The following is a 23,194-nucleotide window of genomic DNA, read 5'->3' as shown; positions in this document are numbered from 1 at the left end:
CCTTTAAATTTCTAGGAGTTTATCTCAGTGAAGACCTTACTTGGAAAATCAATACAATACAGGTGGTTAAGAAAGCCCAACAGAGACTCCATCTCCTCAGAATATTGCAAAAAACCCCAAACAATGTCAATCAACATTTGATGATCTCCTTCTACCGGTCCACAATAGAAAGTGTCCTTTCCTACTGCATCAGAGTGTGGGACGCTGGTTTGACATCAACTGATAGAAAGTCCCTACAGAGGGTGGTGAATACAGCACAAGATATTATGGGCTGTCCCGTGAATCCGCTGGATGAAATAGCGAAAGAACGTTGCCTCAGGAGAGTGAGGAAAATTCTCAGGGATGATGATTCACACCCTGGCCGGCACTTTCTTGATCTGCTGCCCTCGGGCAGAAGATATAGAAGCAGGATTAGTCGCGCCAACAGGGTAAAAAACAGCTTCTGTCCGTGGGCTGTTAGGCTGCTGAATGAAAAGATAACAACAGGGCAACTGACTTTGGTGGGTGTGCGTCAGTAAACGAGGGGAATTAAGACTAAGAGAGCTGAGTGGGGGGTGCTCCTGTAATCTCACTGTGTACAAGTTGTACAAGTGACAATAAAGAGCCAGTGTGATGTAGTGGTTAAGAGCGGCGGACTTGTAATCTGGTGAACCAGGTTCGCATCTCCGCTCCTCCACATGCAGCTGCTGGGTGACCTTGGGCCAGTCACACTTCTCTGAAGTCTCTCAGCCCCACTCACCTCACAGAGTGTTTGTTGTGGGGGAGGAAGGGAAAGGAGATTGAGACTCCTTCGTGTAGTGATAAAGCGGGATATCAAATCCAAACTCTTCTATTTCAATTTCAAAAATCGGGGATAGCAGCAACTACCAGAGAGTCAGATTTGACTGGCTGCTCCACAGGGCAGGGTTAAGCTCCTCTTAAAGAAGAAGTTTGGACTTGATACTCCCCTTTCACTCCCCTTAAGGAGTCTCAAAGCGGCTCACATTCTCCTTTCCCTTCCTCCCCCACAACAAACACTCTGTGAGGTGAGTGGGGCTGAGAGACTTCACAAAAGTGTGACTGGCCCAAGGTCACCCAGCAGCTGCATGTGGAGGAGCGGGGAATCGAACCCGGTTCACCAGAATACAAGTCCGCGCTCTTAACCACTGGGAGCTGGGCAACAGATAGGCTTTCAGGATGAATTTGGGTGGAGTTCCTCTTGGACCACTCCAGCGCCAAGAGGTTTTTGGGTCTGGTCATGCTGGAACCATTCCTCCCAGTTCCTTTGGGCCACCCACCCTCCTTCTCCCATTCCATGGAGATCTCCCCAGGATTGAACCTGAGCCGTCGTAGACACAAAGCAGCTCAGAAGACATCTGCTGATGGACAGAGAAGAAAGGAATCAGGCAGACCCTGGCAAAGGACACATCTTGGACACAATCATCACCCAGAACAGAGTGCCCACCTTTAATAGCCAAGCACCCACCCACCCCTGCCCGCTCCCCTCACACACTCGTGTTCTCCCCGTAGTCCATGTCGTCGTCTTCGTCGTACCTCTCCGGCGGAAGGTGTCTGATGACGTGGCGCGTGGAGACATCCTCATAGTCAAAGAAGTTGAGGTTGAGGTTGCGGGCGATGCGTCGCCCCACGGAATCGAGAAGCTGGGGGGAGACACAGGCAAGGTGGGGCAGGTTGAGCAGGCCTGGAAGGATGGAGCCGTTCTCATCCCTCCAACTCTTAAAGGTGGGGAGAGCCAAGGGCCACCTGAGGCCTGCAGGGGAAACAGAGGGAGCTCCCCAACCCTCATCGCCCCTTCTGCTGGACCTCTGCGGTTACTTGACAGAAAGGTCCTTTTTACATACAGATGTGAGTTAGATCCAAAAGTGGAAATGAAGACAAGGTGGCTGCTGGGAAGTGAACTCAGTCCAAAGCAGTAGGAGTAGACTTCAGATAAAATAGCAGTCCAATAATTTATTTCATTTTATTTCTTGAATTTCTATATTGCTTTATACTTTTAAGAAAAACCTCAAAGGGGTTTACAGCATATTAAATCAATAAAACATAAATAAAACAATCTGGAGAAAGTCCAATATAGAGCATACAGTCAAAGCAACGTAACAGAAAACTAAAATATTACCATTGCAGGGGGTTAGAGCAGATGATTCTACAATTCTACGATTCCATGATTCAGTGGGAAGGGTAATGTGAAACACGCCTCCCTTTCTCATTCAGAAATCTAACATAGGGGACAAAGCCTGCCCCCTTCAGAAATGTGGCTTGCCCCTTCTATACACACACACAGAGAGAGAGATGCTTATGATGGATGACCAGAGGCTGCAGGTGGGCATTAGTGCTTAGAATTCCACGGCTAGATCCCAGGATTGGGGTGGGGTCAGTAAAATAGTAGGTCTTATCTGAGAGGGTTAATTATATTTGTAATGCAATCATAAATACAGTTTACATCTGGTTACGTAAACTTTGGGATACATAAGCGTCAAACCCGGAAGTATATTTTCAGGGTTTTGCAGCACGCGCGTGTGCAGAAGCAGTAGACCCCTTGTGTGCATGCGCAGAAGCACTCTAACGCCGCATGTACATGTGCAGAAGCGGTCTCCCAGGTTGCGAAAACCTCAGGATCTGGCTGGACCTCTAGAACGGATCCCGTCTGCAACCAGAGGTACCACTGGACTGTTATATAGTTAGTGGTCTGTGTTTGCCTGAGCTTGAGTCTGGACTAAAGGTTCTGAGCTCCTGTATTCTGAACCGATATATGATATCCAATCACAGAGCATTTCAGGATTTGGGCCTCTGCCATTGGCCCTTGAACTCTGAGTTGTGATTTGCAGCTTGGAAGTTTAGACAGCCAATCATGTTGGGAGAGGGAGTGGCCCAGGCTTTCAGAAATGTATATAAGCTGTTGCTTTGCCCCTGTTTCCCAGTGATGTAGTTCAAAAAAGTTTCTTGCTGTTATCGCTGTGCTTTGCCTCGTGGGAACCCACCTACACTTCAACTACCTAAAGAGCTACCCAGGAGACCGACAGGAGCAGCGCCCCCTTGAAGAACAAGGAAAGAAAAATCAACATGCACACACCGAAGCACACATGCACACATGTGCAATGTCTCTCCCTATGATCACGGAATGGTAGAGTTGGAAGAGACCCCAAGGGTCATCTAGTCCAACCCGCTGCAATGCAGGAATCACAACGGAAGCACCTGTGATGGTTTAGATCATACTGAAAAGGAAGTCGAGAAGCAGGTACTAGTGGAGTGTTGACGACAACCTAGAGGAACTTTGTGGCCCCATAGCTTTGTGAGAAAGCGTTGGATTTTTCTCCCAGTGTGGGGATTTCCCCCAGTGTAGAGATTTTTCTCCCACTGCAGGGGGATCAGAACATGGGAGAGGATGGATCCGTCCCTGGGATCGTGGGTAAGCGACTTGGAGTGTCTTGAGGGTTTGCTGCTGTAGTTGGGAAATTTTGGTATGTCAAATGCTCTTGCCCTGGTACTTCGCCTGGGGGCATCTGCCCAGTGAAAGGACTCGCTGTGTTTTGAACTATTGATGCTGTGTGAGTATGGTTTTAGCTAGTTATATTTTACACTTTCCTAGAGGCAGAGACCAAGAAATGGAGAACCATTAAGGTTTAGGAATCTGCAGGGCCAACTTCTTTACTGCAGTTACCATTCGGATTGTTTTGGAAGGTGCTCCAACCATTAGCAGAGGAAGTGGAGTATCTACATGTATATCAAGCCAATAAATGCATCAGATATCAGATATGTGAGGCTGGACCTTTGGTCCTCCATCTGCCATGCATCTGGTCAAGACACAAAGCCCTATAACTGGCCCAGTAAGGGTCCACCCCATACCTCAAACTGGTCCGTCAGTGCAGCCAGGGTGAGCACCTCCAGGCGGTATCCATTGATAATGAGGCTGTAGTAGCGTTTTCCGTAGGCTGGAATGAGGAGGAAACAGAGCGTTACTATGGAGGCTGCCATTGCTCTCCTGGTCCAGGATGTGGGGTGCAAAATAGATTGATGTAAATCACCTGTGTGAGAAAAGAATTGGCTGGATCCCTAGATCCAAAGTGTGGGGCTATACACACTTTAGAAAGAGACCCCAGCAGAGTATTAAAATCACAGTATCATGCAGCGCAGTGAAGCATGAGGAATGGAGGGTGTTTGACATTTTAAATATCCTGTTTACAGGACTCACCCTCTCTCAATAAACAGACCACACCGTTAGTAGGTTTAAATTATGGGTAGGCAAACTAAGGCCCGAGGACCGGATGCGGCCCAATCACCTTCTCAATCCAGCCCATGGACAGTCCAGGAATCAGCGTGTTTTTACATGAGTAGAATGTGTCCTTTTATTTAAAATGCATCTCTGGGTTATTTGTGGGGCACAGGAATTTGTTAATTTTTTTCTTCTTCTTCAAAATATAGTCCGCCCCCCCCCACAAGGTCTGAGGGACAGTGGACCAGCCCCCTGCTGAAAAAGTTTGCTGACCCCTGGTTTAAATGCTTTACTTACAAACTCTAAAGGTCAGATTCATGTGTTATCCCACGCAGCAGCAAGAAGAACAGAGGCTCTTCTTCAAACATCAGGAAGAACTTTCTGGCAGTAAGAGTTGTTTGACAGGTTGTGAATTCTCCTACCTTGAAGGTTTTAAAGCAGGGGCTGAATGGCCATCTGTCATGGATGCTTTAGCTGAGATCCCTGCATTGGAGTGGGTCGGACTGGATGACCCTCAGGGGCCCTTCCAATTCTATGATAAGCCTTGGGCTTACAAAATACAGGAAATTATTTCTGAGCACGTGGTCAGGGCTTGAAGCAGTCAAGCCCAGACATGTTGCCTGGTCAGTTTCACATGGTGGAATGAGAACTTCACTTCCTCCTCCATGTGAGGTGAAGTCTAGGAATGGCACTCTGTGGTCTTAACCCCTTCATGCATTAACTAGTCCTAAGCATGCTAGTTATCTTTGGCTGCACACAGGAGCGGCCGTAGCTGTCATACCAGGTGCAGCTGGTAAAAGGCACGTTGTCTAGCCATGGAGCAATGAGCCTGGGTCCAGGAGCAGCCCAGAGCGCATGCCTCCTCCTTCAGGGGCTGATGGGGGTTACAGTCAAAAACAGCAGTGCAAAGGCTTAAGTGAAGCTTTCATATGAACATAGAAATAGCCAGCTGGATCAGGCCCATGACTCATCTAGTCCCGCATTCTGCGGCCAGTTTGCTACCGGCTCAAGTCCTAGGTGTTCCTAATACAGTGGTACCTTGGTTCTCAAACGCCTTGGTTCTCAAACACCGAAAACCCAGAAGTAAGTGTTCTGGTTTTCTAACGTTTTTCGGAAGCCGAACATCCATTGCAGCTATTGATTATTGTTTCCGGGGCGCCTGCACCAAGCCGCGCCTTGGTTTTTGAACATTTTGGAAGTCAAACGGACTTCCGGAATGGATTAAGTTTGACGCTTTTGCTATTGATTTTTTTGGTTTTGTTTTTTGTTTTTGAGGCTTTTTCAGTTAATTTGTTTTTGTGACTGTGTGGAACCCAGTTCAGCTACTGACCGATTGATTGTGTGACCGCAGAAATGGATAAAAGCCCCCCATCCAAACAATGACTATAATTAGTGCAGGTAAGAAAAAATAATAATTTTAATTTTTATCATCTATACTGCCTTATTTATTTCATAGTACGGTACATTGATTATTGCTTTCATTTTATGGATCAAGGGTCTCAACGGAGACTAAAATTCATGTTAAATTGCTGTTTTAGGGGTTGTTTATAAAAGTCTGGAACGGATTAATCCATTTTGCATTACTTTCTATGGGAAAGCACACCTTGGTTTTGGAACGCTTTGGTTTTGAAACAGAATTCCGGAACGCATAAAGTTTGAGAACCAAGGTACCACTGTATATAAACCCCATAGCAGATTGGGACCAGTTAACCTGTGTGTCCCCCGCTTCAGTCTGTGAAGCTGGTGCTGTTTCAAGTGCCACATCGCCCTCATTCTGCACTTGTAAGAAGTCTTTTAGTGTGGCGGCACCTTCACCTTGGGAACTCCCTGCCTCTTGACACTAGCTAGGTGCCCTCGCTGTAATCTGATTTTCTGATTTCCCTGATTTTCTGAAAGCAAGCCTAGCCAGACTTGTAGAAGCTGAATCGTGTCTTTTTAACCTATGGTTGAGTTTTCATTGTCTTTTGAATGCTTTTAAATATTTGTTATTAGCAATCTTTTACTGATAACGTCAACATGCAATTTTAATCATGTGTAGGCCACTCACAGGGTAAAACTTTGGGGTAAAACTGTAAAAAAATGCTCACCAACTTCAATCCTAAAAAAAGCTCACCAACTTTGGTCAGCCCTCACACATGTTCACTTTGTAAAATCTGGCCCTCTTTGAAAAAAGTTTGGGCACCCCTGGAGGTTTTATTACCATCAGACAGTTATTAAATGTTATTAGTTAAAATGCAAAAATAGGATAAGACTGAGTGGGACTTAGCAAGTAGCTTAGCAGGGGGGAGAGATTTGAGGAGAGGTGTTATGTACTGAGTTGTATAGGATACAAAATGCAGCAGTCTGATTGGTCCTAGAACAATAGGATCCAGAATGCAGCAGTCTGATTGGTCCTAGAACAATAGGATCCAGAATGCAGCTGTCTAATTGGTCCACAAGAGCCACCCAATCCAGCTCCAGGTGGAAGGGAATCCACAACCTGATTGGCTACAGATGAATCGCGGAATTAGCCAATCATGTGGGGCCCATTGTGTAAATAATGTATATAAGGCAGACATTCTGGGGGAACTTCCATCCCTCCTCACCACTATGAGCTGAATAAAGAGCATGAAATCCACACTCGACTCCGAGGAGTATATTTCAAGAGGGAAGGCCTGGACGTAACGGGAGAGGAGGAGGAGGAGTTTAGCAGAGGAGGCGACAAGGGTGCCTTCTACATGCCCCCCCGGCCATGCTGGTGGTACCATCGGGCTGGGCTATGAGCCGCACGTAGATCTGATGCAGCGGTCCCTCCTGCCAGAGTATGCCTTTGATGTAGAACTGGTAGACCTCCTTGATGTGGTTGATGATCAGCCGGCGCTTGTGGATGTTGCTGATGGACAGCCAGAGTCCGGTCAACATGCCAAAGACGAAGAAAACTGTGAAGTCTTGAGTGCCCTGAAAGGAGGTAGAGAAGGTTAGGGGTGCCAGGGGGGAAGTGGAGCTTAGAAAGAGGTCCATCAGCTGGAGAATTCTGCTCCTCATCAGGGTCAACCCATTGCCTCCAGGAATCTCCAAAACAGGGGACTGGAAGGCAAAATCTCTGCACTACAGCTGCTCCTTGGCGCCAGGTATTCACCTGGACCAGCGTTTCCAGCCTGGTGCCGGCCAGATGTTTTCAACCACAACTCCAGTCAGGCCTGAGCCAAATGGGACTGGTGAGGATTGCAGTACAAAACATCTGGAGGGCACTAGGTTGGGGTATATTGGTCTTGGTATATTGGTCTTTATTATTTCTATGCGATTTTACACATTGTTTACTTACCAAGCAAAATCAAATTATATTAATTTTACCAAAATATCTTTTGAATTCGCCTAATTTTTGGAATTTGAAAGTTGAAAATTTCAACCCAGTGTCCCGGTGTTTTGCACTGTCTGTATCGTGAGCTTACAGGTCAGGTGAGCCAGACGGGTCATGATGACTGAGGTGTATAAAATTAAGCAGGACATGGATATAGTTGATACAGAAACGCTAGAATTTGTGGACATACGATGAAGCTGAATGTCTGAAGATTTAGGGCGAATAAAAAGAGTTAAGAGTGAAACTATGGAGGCAGGGATGGCCACAAACTGGGGTGGCTTTCAATGGAGAAGAGGGGTTCTTGATGGCTCCTAGCCTGTGCTTTTTTCTGGGGGTACGCAGGGGTATGCTTACACCTAAGCATTTTGTGAATCTAAGTTTGGCCTCATTGAAAGGAGACCAGGATTCTGGACTAGATGGGCCATTGGCCTCATCCAGCAAGCTCTTCCCGATACCAATTTGTACAAACACACACGCGGCCCATCAACTTCACAAGAGAAGCACAATTGAAGCTGTGGACTTGATTGCATCAGTTCCCTAGACGCAAAATGGGAGCAATGGTGATCTGTCTTACAGGACAACTCCCTTTTATATTCCTATTCAATTCTGTGAATGTACAGTGGAACCTCAGGTTGTGAACGATCCGTGCGTGAGGCACATTCGCAACCCTGTGCATGCGCAAAGCACGAATTAGCTCTTCTGCACATGCGCAAGCGCCAAAACCTGGAAGTAACCCGTTCTGGTACTTCCGGGTTTCGGCGCGTCCCTAACCTGAAAATGCGTAACCTGAAGCACCTGTAACCCAAGGTACCACTGTACCTGGAGGAATTAGCTGGTGCCCAAGAGCAAAGTGGTGTCAGGAGAGACAACAGAAAGAAGGCAAAGTCAAGAGAGCAGCGAGGGAGGAATGTGAATTAGCGCAGTCGCACAGACCCTTTGGGCCAAGTGACTAGCTCAATACTTTCAGGGGAAATCTGTGTTCCCACAGCGGGGGAATTGCGGCAAGACAAATACATCTCGTTGGTACCTGGTTCTCAACAGTGGCAAGAATCATGTGCCTACCCGTGGTGATTTGAAGTGAAGTATGCTGAGCCCCAAAGAAAGCAGGAAAATCACTAGTCCTTTCCAGATCATGTCCTTGTAATATTCAATCACAAACACTGTAGGGGGGGAGGCAGAAAGGGCAAAATTCAGGACTAAGCCCCGCGGAGCTGAGCTACAGGCCAAGTCCCCAACCTCCCTCCCTCAGCCCAGGCCACCGAACCCAGCGTCCCCATGGCCAGAGCTGGGAAGCACCCAGAACACAAAATTAGAGCTCCTGATGCGCATAAAATTGAAATTGTGTGGCATATTTCAGTGACACAAAACATGCGACAGCAGAGAACTGTTTAGACACCTTTTTATTTGGGTGAGCAAGATAAGACACAGTCTCCCCCTTGCCATCATGAAGATATTCTGAAACACGGAAGTTTAAGCAGCTAAGTTTCCCTGCCTAACCCCAGACATGCATCTTGCATGAGAGTAACTCCGGAGAATAGCTCCCTGTCTTCTCCCGTGTCAGAGACAGGAATAGGGCTGGGTTTGTGGGATGAAAATAGATCTGACCCATGTGTGGGTAAATTAACAAAAGAATCGGCTGGCTGCCTGGATTCAAAATGTGGGGCTTTGCACACTCTCAAGGGGGAGACAGCCCCCAGCAGGGTTAAAAACACTCTTAAGATAACCAGCAGCATAGTGTGAAATATGAGTTATTAGACCTTTCTCCATATCCCATTTAGTCTGCCTTAAAAGACGTCCCCTCTCTCTACCCCTGTGGCAATGACACACAGTATTAAGTATGTCTAAAGGCTTTCCTTACTAAATCCAAAGGTCTGATTCAAGCACAGATCCATGCAGCAGCAAGGGGTAACACAGGCAGATTACTCTTGGGTGCAAAATGCACAAGGTAGTTTCAAACATGTAATCTGAACTTGCTGCAAGTTCAGACATGGCTGGAAGAGACAGGTAGCCATGTTGGTCTGCCACAGTCAAAACAAAATAAGAAAAATTCCTTCCAGTAGCACTTTAGGAGACCAACTAAGTTTGTTCTTGGTATGAGCTTTGGTGTGCATGCACGAATCTGAAGAAGTGTGCATGCACAGGAAATCTCAGACCAATACCAAACTTAGGTGCTACGGGAAGGAATTTTTTAATTTTGTTTTGATGGCTGGAAGAGAGTGTGAGAAAGGAAGAGAAGCACTTTCACTTCCTCCCTCACAGGGGAGGCAAGACCCAGCTGAGTCTAGGAACATGGCTCTGTTGTCTTAACTCCTTCATGCATGAACTAGCCCTCATGCACAGTTATGGGGAGAGTGGGGTGGGGGGAGATACCGCTTGATGGTTCCCTCCGATGTGTGCAATGGTTGCTAGAGCAGGCTTCAGGTAGAAGGGTGGCCCGTCTCAGGCAGTCCTCCCACCGTCCTCAGCACCATCCAGAAGACCCAAGAAGCCTCCCTAAGGCTTCGCTCCTCACCTTTGGGCTGCTGCACTTGGAACGGGAAATACTTGTTCTCCTTGAGCAGCTCAGGGAGGTTTTTCTCTCTGCTGGCAAAGCTGCAATGCCAGAGGACCAGGGGGCCCTTGAGTATAGCCTTGGCCATCCTGCCGGGTCTTCAAGGGAGCGTCTCTGCACTTTCTCCTTCCTGGAAAAGAACTGCTGGGGAGAAGAGGGAGGACCCTCGTCACGGGCCGGACAGACTGTGGCTGCAACTCCTATCAGCCCTTTTTGAATGGTAAGCATTTGCAGATTCTTAAGGTAAAGGGACCCCTGACCATTAGGTCCAGTCGTGCCTGACTCTGGGGTTGCAGCGCTCATCTCGCTTTATTGGCCGAGGGAGCCGGCAGACAGCTTCCAGGTCATGTGGCCAGCATGGCTAAGCCACTTCTGGCGAACCAGAGCAGCACACGGAAACGCCGTTTACCTTCCCACCAGAGCGGTACCTATTTATCTACTTGCACTGACATGCTTTCGAAGTGCCAGGTTGGCAGGAGCTGGGACCGAACAACGGGAGCTCACCCTGTCTCGGGGATTCGAACCGCCGACCTTCTGATAGGCAAGTCCTAGGCTCTGTGGTTTAACCCACAGCACCACCCGCGTCCCCTTTGCAGATTCTTACTTACCCCTTAAGAATCTGACTTCCTTTCCTTAGAAAGACTGCCTCTGTCTTTCAGAGAAGGCGTTGCTAAGGAAAAGCCAGGACCAAGAACCAGGACCAACCAGTGCCCAAATTATTTCTGTGCACCTTTTTCCACCTGGTCCTGCAGCAGATGTGGGACAGTCATGGGACAGCTTCCGTAGCAACGGTGGCCAACAGAATCCCTCATCCCCATGGAAACCAGGCTTACACTGCAGACAAGACCACAGCTGCCACCCTCTGCAGAATCATGGAGGAACGTGCTTAATTCAAGGAGTGACACACACCGTGCCTCCCTCTTCACTTTCTCCTCCCCAAGAGCTGAACATAAGACCACATCTCACCAAGCTGAATGGGAAGCTTGCTAGAGTTAAAGTGGAATGTCATTCATTTATTTATTGAAAACAGTTGTATACCACTGTGCCATAAAAATACGTATCAAAGCGCTTTAGAGCAGTAAAACATAAACCAGTACAATAAAAGCCACGTTAAGAAGATAAAAACAGACATCCATTGACTATTGTGGAATGATGAATTCTTAATTCCCTGCACAGAACAGGAAAGCTTTCAGCAGGCATATGAAAGTTGGCACAGAAGACACTAACTGAATCTCTAGTAGGAGAGAGTTCCACAGGACTGGGCCAATGACACTAAAATCTCGCTAAAGGATCTTCTAAATGACATCCCTGACATGGGTAGGAAAAACAAGTCAACGTTCAATGGCAGCAACTTCCCCCAGATGTTACGAATAGCAGCTCCCCCTTATCCTCCTAGTCTAGATTGGACAAAGTCTAGATTTTTAGGGGGTCCAGGTGCAAGGATAAGAAAACATCCGGAAGTTGCTGGATAACTCCTGTTTGAGCAACCAGCTTTCTACAACCCAGGCCCAGAGAGAACACAGAGTCACACCCACTGTGCAAATTTTAAAAAACTCTTTTATTCTGGTAGAGTTTGGAGCTACAAACAATAGAAAAGACAACAGAAATAAGTTACAAAAAAGGTGGGGACACAGCAAGTAGAATGTTTCCCCTCCCAGTAGTGCAGCGAGAACATCACAGTCTTTTTTCTCCTTGCAAGGAACAGATCCTGCACCTCTGCTGCCTTGAGAAAGGTGTAAGACCCCTCTGGGAAAGGTGTAGGTGCTGAAAAGGACAGGAACTTGGCTTGCTGAGGCAAGGAGAGACAGAACTGATTCTCCTGTTATGGTATTCCTGGAGAGGCAGCTGCTATGAGGCATCTCCTGGTGTAGCTGGCTCTTCCGAGCTGGTCAGGAGCTGCTGCAAACACTGCTGGATTTCACCATAACCCCGGTACACCTTCTTCATGCCCCGTGGCAAATGGCGGCAGGATGACAGGTTGAGGTAGCTGAGAGCAGGGCAGCTGGCAATCAGGGTGCTTATGGGGAGAAGGAAAGGAGATCAGTGTTAAGCTCCTTCTCAACCTTTCTGGTGTGGGGAATTGGCAAAACACTAGATTATCACAAGGCCACTCGTAATATGACAGTCAGTAACAGGAAGAAACACCAATAGGGTTCCAAAGGGCTGACATGCCTGTGCTTTTCCCCTGAAGGCCACAACTCTGATCAACCCAAAGCTTGGAGGAAGACGCACATGCCTTCCAAAATGTCTCAGATGGGTTGAAAACAAGAGATTCCATAAATGTGAAAACAGTGCAAAGTTCCTCCCAACTACTCAGGAACGTGGCTTCCGTCCCATCGTGGACGGGGGGCTTGTGGGTGGGAAAGCTGGCCTGAAAAGCAGCCATTATTCAGGCCAGGCCTACCAACAAGTGAATTCTGCAGGGCGCAGCATTCCGGGCCTGGAGCTCAAGCCAATGGATTGTGGGGGGTCTGGGCATTCCCAAGGCAGACTTGCCTGCCGGGCAAACCGAAGCCACCGCAGGGAGCAACATTCAGCAGAGGTCATGTTGTGAGTGGCACTTGCTACTTTTTGGTCTAACCATAATGCTACACAAACCAGAAGAAATCCACCGCCTCTGCTTTTGTACTGCTGGCCGTCATCTACACAGCTGCCTTTCAGCACCAGACGGAGGGTGTTTTCATTTCCCCAAAGATCCAGATAGTGATGAAACTGTTTTTGACTATTGCTGTTTTATTTTCTTAAAATAAATTATTAAGATGTATGTTTTAAGCCATAGTGAAATTGTTTGCTTGTTTTTACTTTGAAGGGTCATGGATATTAAATGATTATATAGATATATTCAACAGTAGCAAGACACAGGCCAGAAGTGGTTCTCTCCAAAGATTCTCACCTTTCCTCTAAAGAAGGTACAGTAGCACCCAAGTAGTATATAAGTGGCCCCCACATTGTTTTCCTCAAGAGCTGAAGAGAGCTGGGTTGGGACCTAGTTGGAGGAGGGGGAAAGATGATCTCAGGGAAACCCCCGCGGCTCACCTGACTGTATGGAGGGCAGCCTTGGTTCCCGTGAGGTTGAGGGAGCGCAGGACTGGCTCCCCTCTGGCGCTGTCTCCCTGAGTGAAGGCAGCCATTGCTTGCTCCAGATCACTTTCGCTGAAGCTCTGCCCGGTCAGATCCAGCTCTCTCAAGCTGTGGTTCCACTTCCAGGTGATGAGGGGGCTGCCTTGGAGGGGCAGGTGCAGGTGGCTGGCACTACAGTACAGGCCCAGGTAGAGTTGCTCTAGGTCTGCGGAAGACATCTGGTGTCAGGAGGGATAAGCGTAGTGACAGCAAGGAAACGTACAATGATTAAATAATAAAATCACATGATACAACCGCCACGTGGATGTATCTTACACCAAACAGGGTTGGAAGGCCAAACTCATTATCCAGTGATAAAACCATGTTTCACTGAAACAAATATCATCGCTATCACCACTGCTTTTGACTGGGGCAGTCCTGTTTTAGATAACTTCTAAAAATCCCATGTACCATCCTCTTGCCATAAACTGCAGGCCGGACAACTCTGCTAAGGGCCCCTTATGAGGTGGCCAAGAGGACCTCCCTACACCCAAGATCTGTGTAGTCTCAACTTCATGTGCCTGAGAACTCTAAAACTACACACGACAAAAGCAGAGCTGTGTGCTCCACACAGACAATTTACTTCACTTGGTTTTGCATTCAAATTCCCCTTTCCCCTCGCTGAGTTCTTTTGTCTTTTGGGGGAATAAATGCCTGAAAGAAAGGCTGCACAGAGATAATGTACGCAGAAGGGGAAAGGCTCAGCTTCCTCCACAAGCATGGCACCCATATTGAAGAGGAGACCTTATTCCCTCAGGCAGCAGCCCAGCAGTACAGTGGTACCCCAGGTTACATACGCTTCAGGTTACATACACTTCAGGTTACAGACTCCGCTAACCCAGAAATAGTGCTTCAGGTTAAGAACTTTGCTTCAGGATGAGAACAGAAATCATGTTCCGGTGGCGCAGCGGCAGCAGGAGGCCCTATTAGCTAAAGTGGTGCTTCAGGTTAAGAACAGTTTCAGGTTAAGAATGGACCTCCGGAACGAATTAAGTACTTAACCTGAGGTACCACTGTATTAGGTAATGATTCAACTCAGCATAAGGGAGCTCCTAAAAGGAGGAGTCCCAACACGCAGGTTATAAATGACTGAGCCAGGTCTTGCTTTAAACAAGCAGATTTGCCATCTAAGGTAAGCATGAGTGATGGGATGATGATAATGATGATGATTAGGCTGCCCAGAAAGTGGCCTAGAAAACACAGAGGCGACAGATCCTTCCACACCCACCTGGACAGGGCAGCAGCTCCAACCCCTTGGGGGTGACACGGAAGCAGCCGCGCAGGTCGAGCACACGGAGTCGGCTCGAAGTGCACAGGATCCGTTTCAGCATGCTGTCGTCGACGAAGGAGAAAGAGGTTGTGGCCAGGCACAGCTCCTGCAGCTGCGGGAAGCCGGGGGAAGTGGGAGCCGAGCGGGGAATAGGCTTTGGGTAGCAGATGAGGTTGAGCACGCGCAAGACCTGGAAGGAACAAGCAGAACAGGAGGGTGAGGAGGGCAGCCCTGAGCTCTGAATGACTCATCAGCCACAGGGCAAGGAGACACCAAACCCAAATCTTGTGATTTCCGACCTGAACACATGGAAATCAAGGTTAGGCGACTGTGGGGTGCTCCAAGGTCTCCCTGTTACACATCTCAGAATAAGAAAAGGCAGCCCCACAACCCCAGTTAATCCACACACACCTGCAGCTGTGGACAAGCTACTTGAAGCTGTTCAATCGGAAGCTGGAAGTGCTGAGTACTTTGCTCTATCTCTGTGTTCACCTCTAGAAGCTGCAGTTCTGGGCAACTGCCATTCTGGAAAGCAAAGTCAGATATCAATGACAACCGAAAATGGCACTGGGGTCCAGCAGCACCAGTTAAAACCTAGATTCCATGAGGAGGTCTGATCCTGCACGCCCACCAGCCTAGCCTCAGACAACAGTGGGGTACGAAGTCAAGCTTTCTCTAAAGATCTCAGCTGGTGATCAGTCTCGCTTGGACTACTGCAATGCGCTCTATGTGGGGCTACCTTTGAAGGTGACCCGGAAACTACAACTAATCCAGAATGCGGCAGCTAGACTGGAGACTGGGAGCGGCCGCCGAGACCATATAACACCGGACTTGAAAGACCTACACTGGCTCCCAGTACATTTCCAAGCACATTTCAAAGTGTTGGTGTTGACCTTTAAAGCCCTAAACGGCCTCAGCCCAGTATACCTGAAGGAGCGTCTCCACCCCCATCGTTCTACCCGGATACAGAGGTCCAGAGCCGAGGGCCTTCTGGCGGTTCCCTCCCTGCGAGAAGCCAAGTTACAGGGAACCAGGCAGAGGGCCTTCTCGGTAGTGGCGCCCGCCCTGTGGAACACCCTCCCACCGGATGTCAAAGAGAAAAATAACTACCAAACTTTTAGAAGACATCTGAAGGCAGCCCTGTTTAGGGAAGTTTCTAATGTTTAATAGGTTATTGTGTTTTAGTGTTTTGTTGGAAGCCGCCCAGAGTGGCTGGGAAAACCCAGCCAGATGGGCGGGGTATAAATAATAAATTATTATTATTATTATTATTATTATTATTATTATTATTATTATTATTATTATTGCCATATGCCAGGAAGTGTTCCTTCAGCACCCTGAGCCAAAGCTGTTCTTAATACAGTGGTACCTCTAGTAACGAACTTAATTCATTCCGGAGGTTGTACATGATTAGAAGTAGAAAACGGCATTTTGAATTGGGGCCAGAAACTGACTGTGAGCCAATGCAGCTCAAAAAGAATGTTGGTCAACAGATGTTGGACCTCCAAATCCTATTGGCTTCAGCCACGTGGCCAATGGTTACGCTTGATGGGAGATGCAGCCTCTCCCCCCCGCCCCCCACATTCCTGGTTTAAGAATAAATACATTTACACCCAGTATTTCCATTGACAAGTTCATGGGAGGGGGGCTTGGATAAACTAAATGCTTTAAGCTGCTAGGGTGGACAAGAGTCAAGCATTCAGGTGGTTTGCCTCAAAGTTTCCGAGGATCTTTTTCACATCCTCAAGCTGAACAATCTGAAAAACTATGCATCACAAAACCTCCAGAGTGTAGTCCTTAAGAGACTTCCTTTTTGGGATGTGAGCTGCAGTACTCCAACTACACATCAATAAAATCATTACATTTTTATACAATACTCCTAATGGGCAAAGTTTTTGCGCACATTGTGCCCTCTCATCTGTCTTTACAACTCTATGGAGTTGGCCACCCTGGAAGAGAGGCACATGACAAATGCAACATGACCCAGAGAGTCCATTGGATAAGCAATTCTGTTACCTTGGTTCTTCCAGATCTACATCCAAGGCTCTACCCCTTGGACCACACTCTCTCTCCAACCCTAGCCTTAGGAACAAAAGTGCTACTATGAGGCCAACTGAATGAGAGACTGCAAAGCACTTTCTTTCCAAAAAATGGAAAGGTTTTCAAGCACAGCCTAAGGATTACATCTGCTGGAGGGGTTTCAGTTCTGCATGTCCTGCACTGAGTCCCAGGGCGCTGAACTAAATGCACTAGGCACCCACTCCAACTCTATCAATTGTGAGCTGCCCCCTCAGGGAGGATTGCTCCCCAGCCAGAGATTCAACATTGTTTACAACAGTTATTCTGTGACAAGCCAACCCCTGCATGGGGTTTCAGCTAAGTTTACCAGAAGCACAGAAAAAATGGCATTCAGCCGACTGCTGTACGTTAACCATAAATGGCGGATCCGAGAGCCAGCAGCTTCCAGAAAGCTGACCACGGCCGAAGGGTCAACCTGGAAACGCAGAAGAGAGACATCGGTTATGGAGCTCAATCTTGCAACCAATCTGCAGCTGAACATCTACAAGAGAAGGCAGTGGGATCCAGGTTCAAGCCATTGGGATCCAGGAACTCTGCCCTCGCCTTGGGAGTTGCTGAGCACAGCCACCATTCACCTGAGAATTCTGCAAGTTCAGGCTTTCCAGTTGCAGGCAGGATCCAGCCAGTGCGCACAGAGACTCAGTGGTCACGCCACGGCAATGGGACAGCTTGAGAGATGCAAGGAGAGGGCAGGATTTGCCAATTGCCTAAATAGTCCAGGACAGGAAAGGGAGATTAGTTGACAGAAGATACCTTGCCTCAGGTGTCAAGGTGTTCTACCTATTAAGAACACATTAACCTTGCCTCTGGCATCAATGTGCTCTATACATTACGGAAGAACACAGCACTATATCACAATAATTAAACAAAACGGCAGCAGTTGTCTTGTTTTGCAAAATTTGGGTTTTTGCATGCCAGTAAAAAGGATGCAGGTGGCGCTGTGGGTTAAACCACAGAGCCTAGGACTTGCCGATCAAAAGGTTGGCGGTTCGAATCCCCATGATGGGGTGAGCTCCCGTTGCTTCGTCCCTGCTCCTGCCCACCTAGCAGTTTGAAAGCACGTCAAAGTGCAAGTAGATAAATAGGTACCGCTCCGGCGGGAAGGTAAACGGCGTTTCCGTGCGCTGCTCTGGTTCGTCAGAAGCGGCTTAGTCAATCTGGCCACATGACCCGGAAGCTGTATGCCAGCTCCCTCGGCCAATAAAGCGAGATGAGCGCCGCAACCCCAGAGTCGGCCACAACTGTACCTAATGGTCAGGGGTCCCTTTACAAAGGAATGAGATTGCAGTAGCCTCACCCACCTTCAGGACAAAAGGCACATGGCTTTTCCAGTGGCAAAGAGCAAAGTCTCGGAGGTGAGAAAACCTGCAGGGAAAAAGTGCATAAATGATTCCGCGTTCTGGACCTGATACATATAGGCTCCAGAGGAGCAGGGAGACGGATAGGGAAGCCACAGAGTCACTGCCAAAGAAAAGGCGTTGAAATCTAGCAGGTGACTTATGCTCCTCACATTCCAAGACTGTATCCCCCACAAAGAAAAGCAAATACTCACCGGTTGGCAACCAGCCACCCCATTGTGTCTAGGACTTTCTTCTCCAGAACAGAATGTTTTTGGCCCGGGGCAACCCAGCAGTGGCCAATAGTCACCTTCTGCCAAAGCGCAGGGTTGGAAGCCGCTCCATACCAGAGACGACACACACGAGCCACCCTAGAGATAAAACCAGTCATTAGACTGTCACGTCTCACAGGGCCACTGGGCATGACAGCGACTCACTGTGAGTACCTGGAAAAATAATGCATGCTCTATGGCTGCCTTTGCCAAGCTGGTGCCCGCCAGATGTTTCGGACTACAACTCCCATCAGTCCCAGCACAGCATAGTCCAAACCACGAAGCCAGGACCAGGTTGACAAAGGCTGCTCTGTGGGATCTCTTGCTTCTCCTCAGGCAAGATGCTTTCCTGCCCCTTGGCTGCGGCCACAGCGCTCCATTTACCTACAGAGGAACGGCACTGAGCCTTCCGATGCCACAACATGGTGGAATATCTGGACCAGGATCTCCACTGGGAGGGACTCGCCCCAGGAACTTCCAGTTGCTGGCTGGGTGCCGAGGGGGAGCGCTTTGCTTTCTTCTCCTTGATCCTCAGCAGCCACATGCCGGTTTGCCAAAGTCTCTCCTTTTACGCGTTTCCTCCCGTGTGGAAGCGCCTGCTTCTTCAATCCCTTCTTCTTCTGCTGCTGCTGCTTCTGCTTCCCTTTCTTCTTGGGCACTTTCCGGAGCGGCCGCTGTCGTGCCTCCTCCACGTTGGAAACTATCAGCAGCATGTCATTGTCCGTCTCGTGCACAAGGTAATGGGGGGCAACTCTCCGAGGGGCTTTGCGAGCCGCCTTCTTCTTCGTCTTCTTTGCTGGGGCCTGGCCGCCAAGCCCCGCCTTCCCACTCACTTCTGCCCCCCTCTTGCGGGGAACCCGTCGCAGAGAGGAGGGGGGCATCCCTGGAGACAGCTCACTCCCTCCAGGCTTCTCATCCATGCTGGCCGTCTCATTTATGATCATAAGGGGGGGTCCAGTGAATTCTTCCTGGGGAAACGTGAAAGAACAACCATTGTGGCAAGAAGGGATAACAGAATTTATATACCCCTGGTGGTTATACAGTCATACCTCGAGTTGAAGTAACTTCAAGTTAAGTATTTTCGGGTTGTGCTCGTTGAGCGCTTTACTTCCAGCTTTCGCCGTTCACGCATGCGCAGACGCTCAAAATGACATCACGCGCATGCGCAGAAGCGGCGAAACGCGACCCGCGCAGATGCGTCTTCTGTTTACTTCAGGATGCGAACGGGGCTCCGGAACGGATCCCGTTCGTATCCAGAGGTACCACTGTACAGTTCTTTCCCCCAAGTTATCCAAGTCCTTGAAATGTACTATTTCAGTAAGTCATAAAGCAGGCCTGTCTCATTATTCCCACGCTGTGTGTGCGCGCACAAACACACGTGTCCATGGCACTTGCTTAAGGCCACATTATGACCTTATGGCTCAGCTGAGCTGGGGCTTCCACCTCACAGCTCCTATTTGCAACTAGAATCTTCTCCACATTCAAGGAAGTCTAAGGTCTGACTCTGACCGACCTTGCCTAGAGCAGGAAGCCACCCCCTTCTTTATTATGGTCACACCTGAACCAATGAAAAATACAGGCTTCCTGCTGCCATGCCACAAGCGGGCTGAAGCAGCCTTCCAGAGACCCCTTTCCTGCCAAATGCCAATGGAGTGGCTGGGGAAACCCAGCCAGATGGGAGGGGTATAAATAAATATAATAATGATGATGATGATAATGATAATAAATGCCTATAGGGCATGAAAGAGTAGCTCTTCTTCTTCCCCCGGTGCCCAGACGCTGCCTCACCCAAGCCTCGTCCCTTCACTCCTGCCATCAACGCTCAGTAGTGGTTAAGAGCGGTGGACTCGTAATCTGGTGACCCGGGTTCGCGTCTCCGCTCCTCCACCTGCAGCTGCTGGGTGACCTTGGGCCAGTCACCCTTCCCTGAAGTCTCTCAGCCCCACTCACCTCACAGAGTGTTTGTTGTGGGGGAGGAAGGGAAAGGAGAATGTTAGCCGCTTTGAGACTCCTTCGGGTAGTGATAAAGCGGGATATCAAATCCAAACTCTTCTTCTTCTTGCTTTGGCTGGGGAAATCGCAGCCGCCAAGGGAGCCAGGTGCTGGGGAGTTGGGCCCTGTTATAAGAATTTGAAGGTCATATATGTGTGTGTGTGTGTCCACACACACACACACACACACACACACACACATATATATATATATGCAGGTTTTGGTGTCCTCGGGTGTCTTCCCGTGTAAAAGTTGGGGTGTCTAGGCGACGTTTCGACGAGGTCTCACTCGTCATCTTCAGGCTGGTGCTTTCGGCTTCTTGTTACTGGAACAGAGCGAAGCCGAAACACCAGCCTGAAGATGACGAGTGAGACCTCGTCGAAACGTCGCCTAGACACCCCAACTTTTACACGGGAAGACACCCGAGGACACCAAAACCTGCATTCCTGTACCCGTGAAAATCTACGAAAGCATATATATATATATATATATATATATTCATAAATGTACCAATGTCTGGAGCAGCACAGGGAGACCTTCCTGAAACCATTTTGACTCCCAAAACTGACCAAATGTTTTCTCTGCAAGGAGGGAGGGGGTGAGGGAACCTTCCCATTGTCTCAGGAATTGGGAAATCACCATCTCAATGGAATGGCCAGACTACCAGAAAAGGCAATCAGATAAGGCATTATCAGATAACCTGGCAGACAGGAAAAACAACAACACTCAAATTTCTGTTGTAGACCGCCTTTTCTGTGATGTGGGTATGATGTATCTGGGGGTGGTCTTGAGCTCCAGGGCAGGGAATTTAAAATGTCTATGTAAGGGTGGGCACACCTTTGTTCTGGGTGCCTCCTCCTTATCCCGCTTGTTAGGGGAGCCCCCTGTTGAAACAGTTCAATAAAGATCAGGCTTACCAGCTGCTTTGCTTCTCAATATTCTCTGCTTGGCCTCTGTTCTCTTCTCCTACCAATAGGGCAGAAGGGCAGATTTTGTTTCCCCCCCAGTGATGGAGCCAGGGCAGCCCGGAGGATTCTGGGAAGGAGGAGCTGCTCCCTTGCTCCTTGGTCCAGGGCGCCGCGGGGCATTGTGGGAAGGCGGCCCGGGCCGAGAGGCGCGCAGGGGATGCTGGGAAAGAGCCGCGAGGGGCGATGGAGGGGAGCGACCCAGGCGCCGCGGGGCATTGTGGGAAGGCGGCTGCGCTGCCGGGCCAGGCGCGCGCGGAGGAGCTTGGGGGGCGCGGGGCATTGTGGGCAGGAGCGCGTCGGCGCGGGGGACGCCGGGACGGGGGATGCCGAGCGGAGGCCCGCCGCGCGCTTACCTGGCCTGCGGGGCTTCCGCCGCGTCCCCTCAGCCGGGGCGGGGTCTGGGAGGGGCGGGGCTCCGGGAGGAAGGGGCGGGGCTTCCGGCGGGCGGGGCGGGGCCTGCAGGCCCTCCTCCTCGTGGCCAGGCTGCGTCCCGCTCGCCGCCGCCGGCAGCACGTGAGTCGCCCGGGAGCGGGGACGGGGGAGGGGGGCCTTCCCGGGCAGACGCGGCCTGCCCCCCCCCGCCCCCTCAGCCGCTCCCCGGGGTCTCCCTCCCCGCAACCCGAGACCCACCTTCCCTCGGGCGCCTCTCCTCTGAGGAGACCCCTTGGGGCAGCAGCCGGGGGGCGGCGAGGAGAGGCCTCGCTTTCCACAGGCCGGGACCCCTCGAGGTCACCCGGCGAAGGGGAACCTGGGCGGCCCTCCGAAAGGGCTTCCCGTCTCCTTGCTCGGCTCCTGCCCTCCGGAGCGGGAGGAAGCCCGCGGGGTCGGGCCGGGACAGGCGCCCTGGAAAGTCCCTTCGGGAGGGAGGCCAAGTCTGCCCGCGCAGCGCCCTTTGCCCCCCAGGGACCGGCTCCTGGGAAGAAGGCCCCAGGCATGACAGGCAGGGTAGAAAGGTCATTGTTATTAATGATGATGGCTGTTTGTTTCCCCCACCTGACAGCCCAGTCATAGATATTCAGTGGTACAGTTCCTCCGAACATGGAGGTTCTCTTTAGACAGAGCGGCTTATGGCCGGCAATAGTTCTGCCACCCTCCGTGAATTTGTCTAATCCCCTTTCAAAGCTGCCTAAGCCGGTAGCCATTGCCTCTTCTCAGGGCACCGAGTTCCAGAACTTAATTCTGGATTTGGTCTGCTCTGAAATTCATTTTGCTGGCCTGAATTCTAAAGTTATGAGAGAGGGGGGGGGGAACCTGTCCCTGTCCGCCTTCTTTACACTGTGCATAATTTTGTAAGCAATCATGGCTTTCCTTAACCTTTTTTTCCTTTTCTAAACTAACATGAGGCACTCACGCCAAGCACTTTAATCTTTCCTAGTAGGGAAGATGTTCTTTGCCCTTGGTCACACTGGCTGCCCTTTTCTGCATCTACAATTCATTTTTGGAGATGTGACCAGAACTGAACACATTATTCCCTGTGTGGTCGCACCGTAGATTTGTGTAAAGCCAAGATTCTGACCGTCATGTTTTCTGTACCTTTCCTGATAACGCTGAGCACAGAATTTTCCTTCTCCCTCACCCTGAGTTATTGCATATTAATTTGACATTTTCATTGAGTTACCCACCAGTGATCTCTTTCCTGGTCAGTCACCGCCTGTTCAGACCCCAGGACTGTGTACCCGAAGGGGTTGGGGGGGTTGCCCTTTTAATGCCCATTCAGCCACTTTGGAGAGGGGCTTTTGGAGCTCTCTGAAGGCCACTTGGCCTTTTGCCATCCTGAATAATTTGTTGTTATCTACAGCCTAGGTCACTCTGCTGCTGGCTCCTGGCTCCAGATAAGTTACATATACGTTCAAAAGCACAGAACCTCTAGACTAGAGGCTCAGCTTCTCACTTCCCTCCATTGTGGGACCTGTCTGCTTACTCCTAACCATCTGCTTCCTATTCTTTGCCCAGGTGCTAAATCATGGAAGGCCCTTTTCTTTCATCCCTTGTGTTGTGCCTCTTAGACTTCAAAGTGTAGAAATATTCTTTGTTTTTGCTGCGGCAGACTTACTC

General features: G+C 49.5%; 2 protein-coding genes across 5 annotated transcripts; both read right to left on the bottom strand.

Annotated features, from left to right (window-relative positions):
* Positions 1–1,422: 1,422 nt before the first annotated feature.
* Positions 1,423–10,892, bottom strand: TMEM249 (transmembrane protein 249). 2 transcript variants are annotated; one of them, XM_081919036.1, is made up of 6 exons: positions 10,710–10,892; positions 10,063–10,245; positions 8,613–8,710; positions 6,955–7,147; positions 3,844–3,929; positions 1,423–1,640 (listed from the first exon to the last, which is right to left on the bottom strand). In XM_081919036.1, exons 2-6 carry the CDS (start codon positions 10,187–10,189, stop codon positions 1,485–1,487), a joined length of 660 nt encoding a protein of 219 aa, XP_081775162.1. In that variant the 5' UTR covers positions 10,190–10,245; positions 10,710–10,892; the 3' UTR covers positions 1,423–1,484. The 2 variants fall into 2 exon arrangements, with proteins under 2 accessions (XP_081775162.1, XP_081775163.1); XM_081919037.1 differs by having other exon boundaries at positions 10,063–10,242.
* Positions 10,893–11,640: 748 nt separating this feature from the next.
* On the bottom strand, positions 11,641–21,545 carry FBXL6 (F-box and leucine rich repeat protein 6). Of its 3 annotated transcripts, none has more exons than XM_081918819.1 (10): positions 21,493–21,545; positions 18,564–19,147; positions 18,123–18,278; positions 17,872–17,935; positions 17,146–17,277; positions 16,878–16,985; positions 14,903–15,016; positions 14,450–14,681; positions 13,138–13,387; positions 11,641–12,118 (listed from the first exon to the last, which is right to left on the bottom strand). In XM_081918819.1, the coding sequence occupies exons 2-10, from the start codon at positions 19,121–19,123 to the stop codon at positions 11,950–11,952; spliced, it is 1,785 nt and encodes a 594-aa protein (XP_081774945.1). In that variant the 5' UTR covers positions 19,124–19,147; positions 21,493–21,545; the 3' UTR covers positions 11,641–11,949. The 3 variants fall into 3 exon arrangements, with proteins under 3 accessions (XP_081774945.1, XP_081774944.1, XP_081774946.1); XM_081918818.1 differs by lacking the exon at positions 21,493–21,545 and adding an exon at positions 20,682–20,828; XM_081918820.1 differs by lacking the exons at positions 11,641–12,118; positions 21,493–21,545 and adding an exon at positions 20,682–20,828 and having other exon boundaries at positions 13,218–13,400.
* Positions 21,546–23,194: the final 1,649 nt, after the last annotated feature.

The sequence above is a fragment of the Podarcis melisellensis genome (assembly GCF_964234715.1).
Source record: "Podarcis melisellensis genome assembly, chromosome: 7".
NCBI classification, from domain to species: domain Eukaryota; kingdom Metazoa; phylum Chordata; class Lepidosauria; order Squamata; family Lacertidae; genus Podarcis; species Podarcis melisellensis.
The sequence above is the reverse complement of the archived record's forward strand: the minus strand, read 5'-3'. Positions and strand labels throughout refer to the sequence as shown.